General features: G+C 31.6%; 2 protein-coding genes across 5 annotated transcripts; both read right to left on the bottom strand.

The window, feature by feature from the left end:
* Positions 1-455: 455 nt before the first annotated feature.
* LOC129287892 (inorganic pyrophosphatase 1-like) lies at positions 456-2,739 on the bottom strand. Its single transcript, XM_054924158.1, has 4 exons — positions 2,378-2,739; positions 1,974-2,095; positions 1,659-1,860; positions 456-1,201 (listed from the first exon to the last, which is right to left on the bottom strand). Exons 1-4 carry the CDS (start codon positions 2,513-2,515, stop codon positions 839-841), a joined length of 825 nt encoding a protein of 274 aa, XP_054780133.1. The 5' UTR covers positions 2,516-2,739; the 3' UTR covers positions 456-838.
* An 8,652-nt stretch (positions 2,740-11,391) lies between these two features.
* On the bottom strand, positions 11,392-14,435 carry LOC129287547 (uncharacterized). Of its 4 annotated transcripts, XR_008587731.1 has the most exons (4): positions 14,052-14,435; positions 13,597-13,777; positions 11,566-13,523; positions 11,392-11,446 (listed from the first exon to the last, which is right to left on the bottom strand). XR_008587731.1 is itself a non-coding variant. In XM_054923748.1 (3 exons), exon 3 carries the CDS (start codon positions 12,964-12,966, stop codon positions 11,692-11,694), a length of 1,275 nt encoding a protein of 424 aa, XP_054779723.1. In that variant the 5' UTR covers positions 12,967-13,523; positions 13,597-13,777; positions 14,052-14,435; the 3' UTR covers positions 11,392-11,691. The 4 variants fall into 4 exon arrangements, 3 of the variants coding, with proteins under 3 accessions (XP_054779723.1, XP_054779725.1, XP_054779724.1); XM_054923748.1 differs by having other exon boundaries at positions 11,392-13,523; XM_054923750.1 differs by having other exon boundaries at positions 11,392-13,431.
* Between the last annotated feature and the right edge of the window lie 1,578 nt (positions 14,436-16,013).

Raw genomic sequence — 16,013 nt, 5'->3', positions numbered from 1 at the left:
AAAAAGTTTTTATTGGTAAGAGATACGGATACTCCTTATCAATCGACCATACAACATTTGGCTTAAGTTTGCTAACATTTTTGCTGGGAATAGAGAGAGAACATGCAAATAGGATAGGTTGATTGGGATGAAAATGGAATTAGAGATTTTTTATTAAGAGGAGAGAATGATAATATTAATTAATGAAAAGGTAGTTTTAGAATCTTTTATAAAATATTCTTGATGATATTAGAAATTAAACTAAAATGTATGATGAAAATTGAAGAGAAAATCTATGTAATTTTAGAAAAGCTGAACAGGAAAATCAGTATATTTTACTCCATCTATTATATATACATATATATGATTGATGTTGATAATATTGATATCAAACAAAATATTTATTCAACGCTTAAGATTGAAAAAATATATTAACATAATGGCCCCCAACAGAGAGAGAAAGAATAAGGGAGAAATTTAGAGAGGAAATGATTAACTTCATTTAATCATTTTTTATACTTCATATCAGGGGCAACAAGAAAAACAGAGTCATCTCACTTGACCCCGTTGATGATAACCCTTCTCACACCACACTCTTCAAAAATGCCAAACAAGAAAAAACAATTGTATGGCAGATTGGCAGAGATGAAGAGAAGAATCTCACAATTGTCCACGCTCCTTTCTGAATCAGGAATTCTGTAATTTCTTTTAATTATTGCACGCTATAACTACAGTCCTTCTTGGACCAGTTACACCACTAGACACATCAGTTAAACCTGATTTAGTGTTTTTTTTTTTTAAAGGACTCTTTGAATTGTGTTACATTTTCAAAGATGTTAATTCATTATTGAATCAGCCATTACTGCTGAACTCGGAGGAGAGATTGAGGCAGAGCCTCATGAACATACACAGACAGAGTCTGCAACTTGCAATCAGGTGAGATGAGCTGAGATGCTTTTTCTTCCTTGGAGATCTTGTTGATCAACTGAATCAAAACCCTCTCAAGCTCTTCCCCGTCACTCCAATCATGGATCTCAGCCTTCACAAGCAAATGGTCTTTGCATATCAAGTCCCACAAGGGAAAGTTCTTCCTTGGCATCACAAAGTCTCTCTCTTTCAGCCTCAAACTTGGACAGTAGTCCCCACTTCCATCACCAAGATAGATGAACCTCTTGCTTTCTCCAGGGGATATTGAATCTTGAATCCTCTCTATGATCAGACCCTGTATTGGAATATAGATTCAATCACTCAGAAATATATATATATATATATATTAAACACAAAAATATAACTTGCACGATCAGATGTTAATTGATGATTGATTACATTATTCTAATGTGGAAATTTTTAAATTTATTGCTTATTTTGACTATTATTACATCTGAACTGGGGCATATAATCATTATTGTGTCCCCTAAAGGATTTGAATACAAATAATAATGATCTATGAGAGTCCAGATTCTTCCATGTGTACATGCATTTAAATACAGCAGAAATCATGTCTAGATTCTCCGGTGGGTCAGTGAGGCCCCACTTGTATTTTTGCAAAATCAATTCAAGCTGAAAAGTTGAAACCAAAGTATGTTTATGTTTAGAAATCAAGGGTAAGTTTTCTCCTTCTTCTTCTTTTTCCTTCCAGAGTAGAAAAGTAAGAGAATTAAAGGAAGAAAATATAGTACCTTGCACATGTTTGGAGGGCAGAGAGTGCAGCCATGGGGAGCTTTGTTGAAGTCATGATAAGGCAAAATCCTCAACCTTCCCTCTTCATTAACATAGCCAGGATTACTGTTAATCTCAGAGAAGCACTCCTTTATTCCCAAATGCTTCAAAATTGTTTCAATGAAGAACATATTTGCATCACTTACAACCCTTAAATCACACCTGAAAAACAAAGAAAATGGCACCATGTATTTCTTCTCCACCAAAAGGAAAGAAAAATAACACATAAGTTCCCATATTTATTTATCTGAAAAGGAGAAGAAAAAGATGCATACCCTAAAGCATGAGCTGCTTTAATGGCAGGAACAACTCTGGGATGTTTAGGAATCCTCTTCAGAACCTCTTCAATTTCCTCAATGGTTATTCCTTGTGAATGAAGCTCCATCATCATCCTATCCTATAAAATCAATAGGAGAAAAAGAAGACAACTCAGTCATTTCTGTCACAAACAACAAAACCAGAAGCACAAACTTGAAACAAAACATTTCCGTAGGATGACTCCAATATCAATGGATTGCCTCGAGGAAATTTTACAATCTCATCCTTCTAGATCAAGAGGCAATGACATGACAATATCATTGAAATAGCAATATTCTCTGCACTTGAAACAAAACCAGACTTGCATAGACCATTATCATTGAAGAAACAGAGTCATATCTTTCTGAACAAGGAATCTTACCATGAGAGAGTTCCAAGGCATGGTGGGAAGAAGCTGATTGAACAAGTCGGTGGCACCGAGCTCGTCGACGACCCAATTGTCACTATCGCAGTCAACAATGGTCTTGTCGAAGTCGAAAACCACCACAATTCTAGACATTGTTAAGAAAATCTCAATGGCCCAGAAGAACAAACCCTATCGTGTGTCTCGCAGCTCTACCGAAATCAATTCTTGGCGTGGATTCTACAACTAGTAAGACGTGGGTATTTATAGTGAACACCATCGCTAAAACCTAACCCCGAAAAAGAAAACCCAAAAAAAAAAAAGAAGAAGAAGAAGAAGAAACGGTTCTTTTGATTCCAAAGGAATATTACTTGGGGCGATGAAGGAGGCCGTGAAGGTCCCATCTTCTTGGCAGCTTGCTTCCTCTAGAGCATATCTTTCTCATGAATCAAAATCCTGACGACGATATCACAAATCTCATCAGGTCCGTTGGATTTGATGCCATTTCACTTTGGTCAAGAGGATCCAACGGTGAGGAGATCAAAGAGGATTCTAAGCCAAGCGAATAAGAACTTGGTCGGGAACAAAATGGAATATTCCAAGGAATTCGATATTAGTTGGCCGCCCTTTTTTTTTCGGCCAGAAAAAAAAAAAATTAGTTGGCCACCTTTGAAATACACTTACCACTGGCTCCAAGAATATTCTGGGTATGGTTCCGTTTCAGTGATCCTTATAATATTTATTTATTTATTTTTATGAGTATTAAATTTCGAAAATTTGCTTATTAGGCGTGTGCTGTGTTCGTACTAATTTCCAAATGGATGAGCCTGACCTTGTAAATGTTCAATCTCAAATTGGATTCTATTTGCTTTATTCTTATATGCGCTTTTTTTTTTTTTTAGCCAAAGCTTTATTATTACATATGCATGTATGTTTGTGATTATGTGAATTCTTTTTTGTGAGAGTATCCATAAAATATAAAAGAAGAAATTAATGATGGCCTGATTTTCAACAATTTTTTTTAAAAAAATTAATTATAAATATTAGTTCAGGTTATTGTAAATGAGCTAAGTTTTATTATTGTCACTCCACGAATTTATCATTTTTTCTTTTTTAGTAAACAAAATCATGTTAACTCATTTATAAACTCAAATTAAATAAAACTCGATTAAATTTATGAGTTAATTTTTTGAGTTTATCATTTTTACATTTCTAGCTTATAAAATCTTGTTAATATACTTATAAATTTGTTAAGCAAAATAAATATATATTGTGTACAACTTAATTCATAAAAGCAATAGAATCTGATTCAATGACAAATAAAACTCAAAAAAACAGATATTAATATTAATAAAAAAAGAGAAAAAAATACTAAAAATAAATTACTCTATTTTAAAATTTCTATGTTAATTGTAATATTTTATAAATATAGATAGATTTAATTTCAATAATTTATATTTAAAATATATTTAAATTAAATTATAGTCATATTTTATTTTTAATTATTTAATTATGTATTTTTAAAGCCTATTTATTAATAGAGGTAAACTCTAACGAGTTCATAATTCAAGTCTATATTTTGAGCTTAGATTCCTAATATAAATTTACTTAAACTTGCAAATTTAACATCCTCGTTAAGTTTCATATTAAGAATTTAAATATTTTATTTATAATTAAAAATTTTATTTGTAGATAACAAGAATTGGACCCTTATCATCCTATTACACATAACTACTGTAATTTTGTAAACTGTCGATAAAAGAATATCGAAATTCAAGCGTAGAATCTAATCTTTTGTCACTGTTCTTGAGGATGATTGATCCAGCACCTCCACCCTGGTAATTTATTTATTTTTGCCAGATTGTAATTTATATTATTTGGTCAAAATAATAAATTTAGAATATTATGAAAACAAATCATAGCATGAAATTTCTGTGGCAATTCTCTCATGTAGAGGAAACTTCATCAATCTCTTAATAGTTAACATCCGTTAATAATATGGGGAATGAATTTTAATTTTTATCATATATTTATTTCATATCTAAAAGTTAGAAAACGAAACCTCAAATGCTCGATTAAGGAATAAGAACACTACTTATGTTAATATGAATTGTGAATTTTTATGATATTTATTATATTTTCATACTTATTGCTCCTTCCGGATTAAATCATTTTCTAAAAATTTTGTTTGGTGTAAACTATAGGGGATTGGGTAGGTATTCTATTTTTTTTTTCAATTATACTCTTACTTTATTAAGTGATTAATGAAGGTGTTTTAAATAAGTTAAATATTATACTCCCTCCGACTATAATATAAGGCATTTTTTAAAAATCTTGGATAGTACAAAATATAAAATATTAGATAACTTTTATATTTATTTTTTCAATTGCAGCCTTACTTCATTTATTACTCTTTTTGAAAAAAAAATGAATTAAAATTTTAATTATTATTATCAAGGCTTTTATATATAGGATATTTAATGAGGATATAAATAAAAAGATATGAACCTTTTTAAGAATTTAACATTTTAATTAACATTGTTTGTAAATCATGAATTAGTTAATTATGACTTATATTATTATCTAAATTGAGTATTTATTACATAATATTACATACAACGAGCACGACTGGAAAGCTGTGTAAATTTTTTGAAAATCAAGATTTAACTAACTTTTTTAAGAAATGTAAATTAGTAAACACTTACCCTGGTCCAAAATATAAATAGTTTTTAAGAAAAATTTACATACCAATAAAGTATTCATAATTTTCATAAAAATATATATTTTTTACTCATAATCCTAATTATCAATGTATTTTATATTGAGTGAGATGCATTTATATAAAGATCTAAATTGATAAATACAATGGGTAAAATGGAGAATTTTTTTTACATGTACTTGATTGCTTATATTTTAAATTAAAATTAGTCTAGGGAAAAATACTTATATTTTTTAAAAATATTTTTATATTGGTATAAAAATAATTCGATCTTGAATGATTTTAGCTAATCAAAAGAAAATTAATATTGGCAAACCACGTGAATGTGACTTCAGGAAGATGGAGTAATTTCAAGATAAACATAAAAAAAAAACAATAATCAAGATGTGAAAATAGATAAGCCAATTATGTTCATGAATATATAGAAAAGGATAATTTAGCTGATAAAATTGAGAGTTACGATTTCAGACATTTGTGGTGCATGCGATTATTCTCACACTTGGATTATGTGATATTGTGTTTTTTATGTTTATCATAAGGATTGGATAATTTAGTTTATTTTTTCTTATCCTTTTCATTTCTATATCATTTAGAGCAATGAAACGACGCCTCATATTTCTGATTCAATATGAGCGAAGCATCAAGCTCACCATAATTTGTTTGACTTGAGATAATAAAGTCACTATTATTTATCATTTCCAAGAGAGACATTATTAGTGTGTCCCAGTCGTTTGTAAACCCAACCCTACAAGTAATCTCAATGGATCGATTCGAAATTTTAATAACTCAATATTAGCACATAATTCTTTTTCTTCTTTTCATATCATAAAGCATAAATGAGTTTGGATCTTAAAATTTATTAGTACAACAAGTCTCATAGTTTAAAGAATATTTATAAAGACGATTATAATTTAGCAACCCATGCAATGCTTGCATCGAGACTAGTCTTTTTTTTTTTTAAATCCATTAAATTGTCTTGAATTTTTTCTATTGTTCAGGATTCTAAAAAATTTGTGAGTATTACTACTTATGCCTAGACTAAGCCAAACCCTACTATGTAAGATCATGTTTATCAACGGCAATTTTCATGAATAATTTAGGATGCTTTCAGCATTTTTAACATAACTGTATATATCGGGACTTGAATTTTAATTCGTAGTACAAGTTAATTTGACTCATTTAATTAGTTGAACCAAGCACAAGCATCCCTGCATATTGTCCTAATAGATTATGACCGATGGTTTTTTGTCTCAAAGAAATTAATTTCAAAATGATTAGACTTTGGTCGCCAAAAGTACTGAGTTATTGAATTATTTCTTTAGCTACAAATAGTAAATGTACTTTTTATTTTTATTATCAAATTACGATTAATTGGATTAGAGAATAATTTAATCATACATAATCAAAGAGAGTAATTTAATAATGAATAAGGGACAACTTGGTGCACGAAGTTTCTGCTATACGCAAGGTTCTAAATTCTAATTCTAAGAGGCTTGGATCTATTGTACATAGCTTTATTTTAGATAAACGAGTGATTTATCACTCCTGATCTTTTTAAATCACATTAAGCTGGATAATTTCAAATTTAAATTCCAAAGATAATTGAGGGATTATTTATGATTCCTTTCTTTCTTTTTTGTCATTTTTTCTCACCCTTGATTTTAGATACAATATCACGTGTTACAAAGTTGGTGATAATTCATATTTGTTTAAGGTTAATATTTAATATTTAATTAATTTAGTGGGTTTGCATGTACCAATGGGTTTTGTCCTACAGATTTTGTTCAATTTGCGTCACGATTTCACTAAATATTAATAACATATAATAGTTGATCATGACTAATCAAGTGTCCCCGTGCATGTTCTTCTCACTGCTTGCAAAATATTGAAGAAATTTAAGAGGTTTAAATCATCTACAACTCTAGTATAACTTTTAAATTTTATTTTATTATATTTATATTTGAAAGTTTATTTTATTTTATCATCTCGTAATAATTTTTAATTATTAAAATAAAAAATAAAACCTAAAATACGATCTGCTTTTTTGTTCCTATCTTCGGGGTGACGTGTACTACTTATATATATATATATATCTATATATATATATATATATATATATAAGGTAATAGCTTTGCATTTGGGCAAAGCGACATCTATAATTATAAAAGGTGATGCGTCATGCATTTGTGGATTGATTAAATAAATTATTAAAGTAAACTAAAGATTATTTTGTATCAGAAGTCCTCCACTATCAGTATTATATATGCAGTGTCCAAAACGATACAAATCATATATAAATGTCACACACCATTTAAAATTTAACTTTCATGCACTTATTCATAATTAATCTATTAGGTATTTTTCTATTGAAAGGAATCTTCAATTAAAATTTCTTCTCATATCTAACAAAAATATCTAAGTCACGCAAACTTAAATGGCCAAGTTAAGGGTAAAATCAGAATTATTGTGATTTTAATAAAGCAGAAAGAAAAACAACACTAAACAAAAGAGAAAAGAAAAGTTAATTACGTGACCATTCATCAGTTTTCATGAACTACGCTCATTCCTATTATGAATATGAATTTTATCAAGAAAAATATGAAACGAATGCCAGCAAATATATTTTGCTTAAGTGATAAAAACTTCTACATTCATCTGGACATGTGTTGTTATGCAAAATTAAAGTTATTATTAGAATTAGAACTCATGCAAATTAGTATTTATTCTTTTTAAAGAGCTTGAGTGATAATTTTGAGAAGCACCAAAAGTTGAAAGGCACATATGATTGTTTTACACTTTCATGACGATTCCAATTTTTAAGAATATTAACAATAACATTTTATACAATTTAAGATTTTATCTTTAATTTTTATATATGTATATGATTCTTCCATAAGGGTACGTTTGGATAACATTTCAATCTAGGTTGGAAAAGCACAAACTTATATTGGAATGTTAAAAGCTCAAAAAATTTGTTTGGATAAAAAAATTGCAACTAATATTGAAAGGCAAACAATCGTTGGATGTGAAGCCACAAAAGGTAGCTTTGAAACGCAGCATTAAATAGGAGAGGAGAAACAGAAAGCCGTAGAGAGCTGTATGATAAAACATTACATAGAGTTTTTTTTTTTTTTTTAAGTTTTAAGTTACACAGTTTTATCAACCTATTTTTTTTTTTTTTTACAACGTTACACAGGGAGCTCATCTCTTAACGTAAGGGTGCGTTTTTTTTCCTCCATAAATATATGAAATTAGCCTTGTGTTTTATGCTTTATTTTGAAATATTATAATTTATTTTTCAATTATTTTAGATGAGATTAATTCAATGGAAATATTATATAATTTTTTAAGTTTATGTATAAATTTGAAATAAGATGACTAATAGTCTAATTAAATATTTTATAATTTATCATTTTATTCTACCTTTTAAAAATTTAAGATTTTTAATTTGTCAATTTATTTTATCTTTTAAAATTGAAAATTTTGTAATTATAAATTTATTTAAGCTTTTTATAGTTAAATACTTCGTAACTTATCATTTTATTCTAAATTTTTTACAAAAAATCATAATTTAAAGTTTATTATATTTTCCTAGAGATATCAAATGAGTCAAAAAACATAGATGCTTTTATAAATATAACCTATGTTATGAAACCAAACTAAATAAATAGCTCAATATTTATTATATCCATATAAATCGACTATACTCTCAAATTTTTAAAAATTGATTCATATTTTTTAGGGTAGTAGGCCAATTTATCCAAAAACATATACAATCAAATTTATTTTTTTATTTTTCTAAATTGGCTTTTGAACTTAAACTGTCCAAATAAATTTGACTAAATTTGAGTTTGTCCAATTGATTTTTTTAAAAAAGTATTTAAATATAAATTACATTACATTCAGAATTTTTTCTCTAAACCTCAGTGAAAATTTTTTTTAATCAAAATACACACTAAATCCTTGCAAGTAATTAATGCTGCAACAATATTGGGTTTGGTCGGTTTCCATCTTTGCCAGTTTGATTCTAAAGAACATTCATACAATTCCATTCCTTTAGTTTTAGATTAACATCAAATCAAATAGGGAGAATTATTAGGAAGTCCCACCCTAGAAAGCTAAATATATTATAATCCCATGAAATTTACAAATAAGACTAAAGTTCCAAATCCTTATATTATAAATAAGTTTCCTTATGTCATTACCTAAATACCCTGCAGCATTAAAAAGAAAAAGAGCTTATCGAGTTTTCGACTTACTTCTTCCTCCTTGAATTTTATAGTCGTCTGTTCCGAGCCCACCATTTTTTTCAGTCCAACTTTAATTATTGAGCTATACACCTTGTTTCTGTTATAGCTTCCAACAAAGAGTCAAGTTGGAGAAGAAAGACCAGGTTTTAAGAATCAAATCGGACCGGTTCAACTGGTTGGACTAGGAATCAGTCATCAGTCCAGTTCGGGTGAGACAGGAAAATCAAAAGATAATCAAACCGGTCAAGAACTGGTAAACCGGTCAACAAACTGGAAAAATTGTGAAAACTATACGGTTGAGAGGTTTGGCCACTTCAAGAGATGGCATCTAAAAATAAAAAACGAAACGTAGGGAAGATGAAAATAAGAAGGATGAAAGAGATTTACAAAAAACAAGTAAGAATGCATTTTGCAGCAAAAAATCACCTTAGATTTGTTCTTTCAGTCACAAAACTACAATAATAAAGCCTTCAAACAGGATGCAAGTGAAGCTGCAGTTCAACAAGACCCTCGGCAGTCGGCAATGAAGAGAAGGGAAGGAAAGAAGAAGATGAATGTGTCATCACAGAGAAAGAACGCGTGTGTCAATCAAAGGGATTAATTTTCTGCCATACGATTCCTCTCCCCTTTTCACGTGAATGGCACCATTTTAATATCATTAAATATTGATATGTTGGAGAATGGAGCAAAAGGAGGGAAGCAATTTGGGATGAGTGGGAGACAAAAACATTTATTTATGGATTCATTATGATATTATTTATGCTTATAAAAAAATAAGAAGATAAAATGAAATATGTTAAAATAATGTTATTTTAATTAAAAATTATAAACAACTTATAAATTTTCTTTTTTTATATAAATTTTTTAATTTAAATATTAATTTTTATAATTATAGATGAATTTATCTTATGATTTTTATATATATAAAATTTAAAATATATTAAATTAATCAAAATTGGTTCGACCACAGTTGAACCATTGACGCTTAAACCAGTTCCTTGTCCGGTTCAATGTCTGGTCTGATTTTTTCTTGAGAAAGATACATAGATGTTGGATTATGATTGGGGCAACCTTCAATTATAATGCTCATAGGAAATAAAGAAGCCGCCGCCACAACTCTGAATAAACGCACCAGCAAATATTTGACCACTATCATTCTCATCCATTCTTACCGATCACCTTATTTCTCAAGCTCCATGGGGACCCGCACAGGAGGAAGAGAAGAAGAGCGAGAGAGGAAGTGGGGAAGTAGGAGAATATAGAAAGTACAAATCTTTAGAAGTCCTAACTTGGTGTAGGAAAAGGAATGGGAATTGAAACTGAGGAGGTTTCATGGTGCTCTCAATCATGACGTTTAGGTTAAACAAGAGAAGAAAGATGATTCAAAAAGTTTGAACTTTTGATTTTGGAAGGAGGCGCAGAGAAAGTGGTAGAGAGGAGGAGGAGGAGGGAGGGCATTTAGTTAATTACATAAGAATTTTACAACTTAAAAATATGAAACTTCAATGTTATGTTATTTGCAGATTAGCAACTAACCTATTTAGCCTGCTAGGATGGGACTTCCCAATAATTCTCATAAACAAATTTACATTTTTTAATTACATCTTCATTAAATATTTTACATGAATACTTTGATAATGACAATTGAAATTTTAATGTATTATCTTTTTTAAAAAAATAATAAATAAAGTAAGGTATAATTAAAAAATAAATATAAAAATTACTCAATATTCTGTATTTTGAATTAAGTAAAGTTTTTAAAACATACCCTACATTATAGTGCAGAATATATTCATTATATTACATGACTTTAACTTAAGGTTGAAAATTTTGGATTTGAGTTATGTGCTTAATGTTCAAAATATTAAAAAAAGAGGATGTAAAATTTAAAATCTTAAATGATTTATATTTTCTTTTCAAGTGAAGAGCTGCATATATCCCTTCAATTGCATGTGGCTCCACTACTGAGTGTGTCTATATAACTAGCCGTGGCTTGTTTAAATGATTCGTCACGTTAATTTAGCTCTCGTCTTTTAAAATTAATCTCTGAACTGGTAGTTGGCTTGTGAGAATAATTCATTCCTTCCACGTTATCTTCTGTGAAGTACATTAAATATCCTGGAAAGATTAACATACAGATATTAAAATAAGAAGCTAACTCGCGCTCTTGTTAATGCCTGAAAACCAATAACTAGCCAATACATCAAATGAACAGATTTCTTTGTTGATTCGCCTACCAGTATAAACAAGCTAGGACAAGAAATGTGTCAAAAATGAAGAAACAGCACTCATCCTGGAGTTCCATGATTCTTCTGATAACCAATAACCAAACATGCAAGATATGAAAGACGGTATAAATTTTCTCAAAGGCTAATACCGTGGACGAAATACTTGTTTCCTCTGTACCTAAGAATCCTGTCTTCTGCTCCAACACACCACATATGGCCTTCCAGGTCCAAGTTTCCTTCCATCTTTGCAGTTTCCCACACAAACTTGAATACTCCAAGTGCCTGGTCTAGCTGCTTCACCCCACGCCCAATCATTTTTTCATCATCTGAGGTCAAGATTCTTCCCATGGACAAGCAAAACCTATCCTTACTTCCATTTTCATAAACCCCACCACGTATATCCACTTCAATATCTAAAACTCTTCTGTACAGGTAATATAACAATAGAGTGAACAAACATCTAGATGAGTGTCCCAATGTTTTGGTGAGCTTCTTTTGCACTAGACTTTCTTGATGTCTAGCTTCCTTATATCCGATACTATGATCAACGATAACATCCTTGATTTGAGAAAGACCCTCCTTCATTACCTCGAGCTTAGTCACATGCAACTTAAGCAAAGCTTCACTTCTGAAACATTCAATCAAATCATTGACCATCTCGAGAATATCTTCCCATTTGAGAGGATCAGACGGATCAAGGGTTTTAGAAGGTGAGAGTTTCATCCATGAAGCAGTGTCAGGATCAGAGGAAACTGCAGTTTCAGTCAGAAATTTCAAGCAGTTGTGAACAATTTGCTGACCCATTAGAGTACTTTTGCTTGATCCTCGAGCAGTTAACAATTCCAAATCAACTTTCATGCCATTCAAAATCTCCTCGAGTGCACCTGTCCATATACGGTGCTGGGTCACTTGCGGGCACACTGTTAAGCGAACCGATTTCCTCTGTTGAGCAGTGATATTGAGAAAATTGCTTATTTTAGTAAGTGAATCGACAACAATGGGCACTCTTTCACTAGCTTGGCTGAAAGGAGAAGTTGAATTTTGGCTTGTTTTCTGTGTGCGTTTCACCTTCCGCTGAACCAATGGAGACCCAATAAAGGCCCGGACATGCGATTTCAACACACCCATTTCACGTTCGATTCGATCATCAACAATGGTGGAATTACTGGTAACATCAACAAGCCTTCCGTTGATGGCATCCACGTTTTTCAGGAAATGGGTCAGCTGTGAAATCCTTGGAAACACATTCTCGTACCATTTCAAAGGCAAGACATCGTGGGAAGAAAAGGATTCTTCCAAAGAGTGATATGGCATCAACTTCAAATACAAAGCACCAGATTTCTCAGTTCTCATATGGGAACCATTCCTGAGTAGCTTATGCAATCTCAAGGCCATGTTCCTACATGTCATGTGATTGAACTAAAAACCTATTTCACCAAATGAGTCACGTCTAGTTTCTGTGCTGGCAGCTGCAACTTTGTTGTGGTGTTAAATCAAGCAGATGGAGTGCACTTCGTTTCAGAACCATGAAGAGATATCACAATTGAATCAACAGCATTTTGGGAGATTGGGATGCCCTGCTATATCTGTACTTTCTCCATCTCAGCCTCAGACGATGTCTAGAAAGTTTAGTAATTGAAACATGTGGAGCCCCCGAGAAGTTATCTATTTTACAATGGGTTTTAGATTCTCAAATTTATTCAACGGCGGTGTAGTGTACGGTTATTCCAGTTTCTTTAGGTTGGCAAACTGGAATTGAAGTATCAAGGTGCGCCCCTCATTGGCAGGAACCAAATCATGGCATTTGGAGCAAGCCTTAGCCAGTTTATTCAGCTCAATCAACAGCACAATTCACAGTTTAAATCCATTCAAAACCTAAATTCAAACTCATTAGTTACAGCATAGTCAATCAGTAGCAACCAAGTTCTGGCTTGTGTACCAAATTTATGATAGGCCACGACCAAATTCTGTCATTTAAACCAAATAACCCAAAAAATCAGCAAAATTCAAGGTAGTTTTTAAGGGTATAATCAAAATTACCTATCAGAAGACAGAAATATCTATTCAAACCCGCATCGTTCCCCAAATTTGCTGTCCTCTTTCTCCTCGCAGAGCGCTGAAGAGGGCCAGGGGAGGGGAGAAGTTGGGAAGAGAAGGAGGTTGGTCAAGCCGGTGATTCAGACTGGGCGGGGCGGGCTCAGTTTCGACCAGCCCGAATAAGCTGCGCATGAAAAAACCCCAAGCCCGACCCTAACCCGATTAGCAAGTATAACTGGAGATAAATGGACCCAGCAAGAATTATCGCAATAACCAGCACCAAGCAAATCAATTTAGCAAGAATTAGACGGAGATAAATAGAGAGCTTCAACAAAGCCCAGCTCGAACAGAGGAGAGCTTCAAGAAACCAGCAGCCAGCAAGGCAGCACGCAAGACCCGACCAAACATCACGAAGAATGAGAACGAGGGAAGAAAACGCTAAATGGAGACGAACTAACCTGCAAGAAGAAATGGAAGACCACAGTTGCACGCCGGCGGCGAGGTCGTCGGATCTAGAATGTCAGAAAGAGAGGAAGAACGAGAACGAGGGGCCGAGATTGAGAGGGGTAGCTGGGAAACCAGAGTCAGAAGAGAGCTGAGAGGAAAAAGCGAGAGGTGGAGAAGGGCCTGAGTAGCGGCGCGGGCGGCGAATGGGTGAGGTGAGCCGGTGAGGGAGGGAGAGACGATCGGCGGAGTTGACAGGGAGAGAAGATGGAGAGGATGAGTGATGCGCCTGCGAGAGCTAGACTACAGTGAACCAGCGAAGAGTAAGACGAGAGAAAGAGAATGAGTGATGCGATTGCGACTTGCCGGCTGCAAGGCTCGTTTAGGCGAGGCCAGCAACTTTAGTTGCACAGGCTTAACAAGTTAAAGAGACTTAAACATGAACTAAAATCACGATAAAGCTTTGCCATGACATAAACGTGAACTTAAAGGTTGAGTTAATTTGAAAATTTATCTAAAAATAATTTTTATAAATAAATTTATATTTTAATTTTAAAATTTTTAAATATATTTTATGACTATTACTATAAATATAAAACTTGATTTATCAATTATAATATATAATAATTAAAAGAACTGATCAATTATAATACACTATAATAATAAAGTAATAATATTAAAATTAATATATATGTTTAATTTAATTGAAAACATAATTAAAAATAAAAAAGGACAGATTAATTAAAAATTAAATGATAAAATTAATATATATGTAATATATTACATTATATATTTTATATATATATATATATATATATAATATGTAAATAGATTGACATGTTGGGCTTGCAGACTAAACTATGAAAAACTAGGCCCAATCTATTTAATCAAATGGGTCTAATTAAAGGCATGTACTTCCTTTGCAGTCACTTTCAATATTTTTACCATAATTAAGAAAAATTTTAAATTTTATTAATTCTATTTAAAAATTCAATAAATTTTTAATTTTATCTCTATTAAATATAATTATTTTAAAATAAAATACTCTAGCATTTAATAAACTTCTCTATAACTAATAAGAAAAAAATTATAAAGACGAACATAAGAATCATTGAGATGCCTTATAAATAAACAAAAGTAAACATTCCTTCTCTACCCTTTTATAAGACCAAATGATATTTAAATAAGACAAAAAAAATCAAGCTTGAAAAGCTCAACATGTATATGTAATATATAATACTTCTTTTCAGGATGATAATTTAATTAGATCATATTTAAATATTGTTAGATTTAATTGAGGATAATTTTTTAAAAAACGTTTTTTACACGCACAAGTTCGAACTCAGAATCTCATATTTAAACTCTTATTAAAATGACAACCTATCGGTAAGTGGCAACTAGTTTGGCGGTTGTAGCTGTGGCTGTAAGGGTGGGCTGTTTGGGCCCTTAACTTGCCTATTAAGGTTTGGAGCTATAAAATGGTTGAAAACTTGAAACTGTCGTGTCCCAGTCATTAGTCTCAACAAGCTGGCCCATTGGGTTGGGCAGGTCCATATTCCTACCACTAAACTTCATATTAAAATTCTTTTTTTTTTTCATCAGATATGATGTTTTATAAATAATGAACAATTATAGACTTGAGGACTTATTCGCAGTCGTTGGTCAAAAATATGAACGGGATATCAAAATGTGTTGCGTGTTGGGGGGAGGTTCATATAATAGCAGGATCCCATGCAGTGGTTTTTTTTTTTTTTTTTTGCTTTTCTTAACGATGAAGTGAGGTTCAATGATTTGAAAGGTGGGGGGCACGTGGGTGAGAAATAAAAGAAGAGGGGAGAGAGAGACATATGCGACCACATACCCTACACGAAGGTCGAACTCAAAGGGTGGTGTTTGGTAGATTCCAAGCAAGCTTTTGATCAATCGACATGAAACTTAACCTCACGCCCTCAACAAAACTTCATTTCTAGGAACAT

The sequence above is a fragment of the Prosopis cineraria genome, unplaced genomic scaffold (assembly GCF_029017545.1).
Source record: "Prosopis cineraria cultivar Desert tree isolate PC_DT_omini unplaced genomic scaffold, ASM2901754v1 PC12, whole genome shotgun sequence".
Taxonomy (NCBI): Eukaryota; Viridiplantae; Streptophyta; class Magnoliopsida; order Fabales; family Fabaceae; genus Prosopis; species Prosopis cineraria.
The sequence above is the reverse complement of the archived record's forward strand: the minus strand, read 5'-3'. Positions and strand labels throughout refer to the sequence as shown.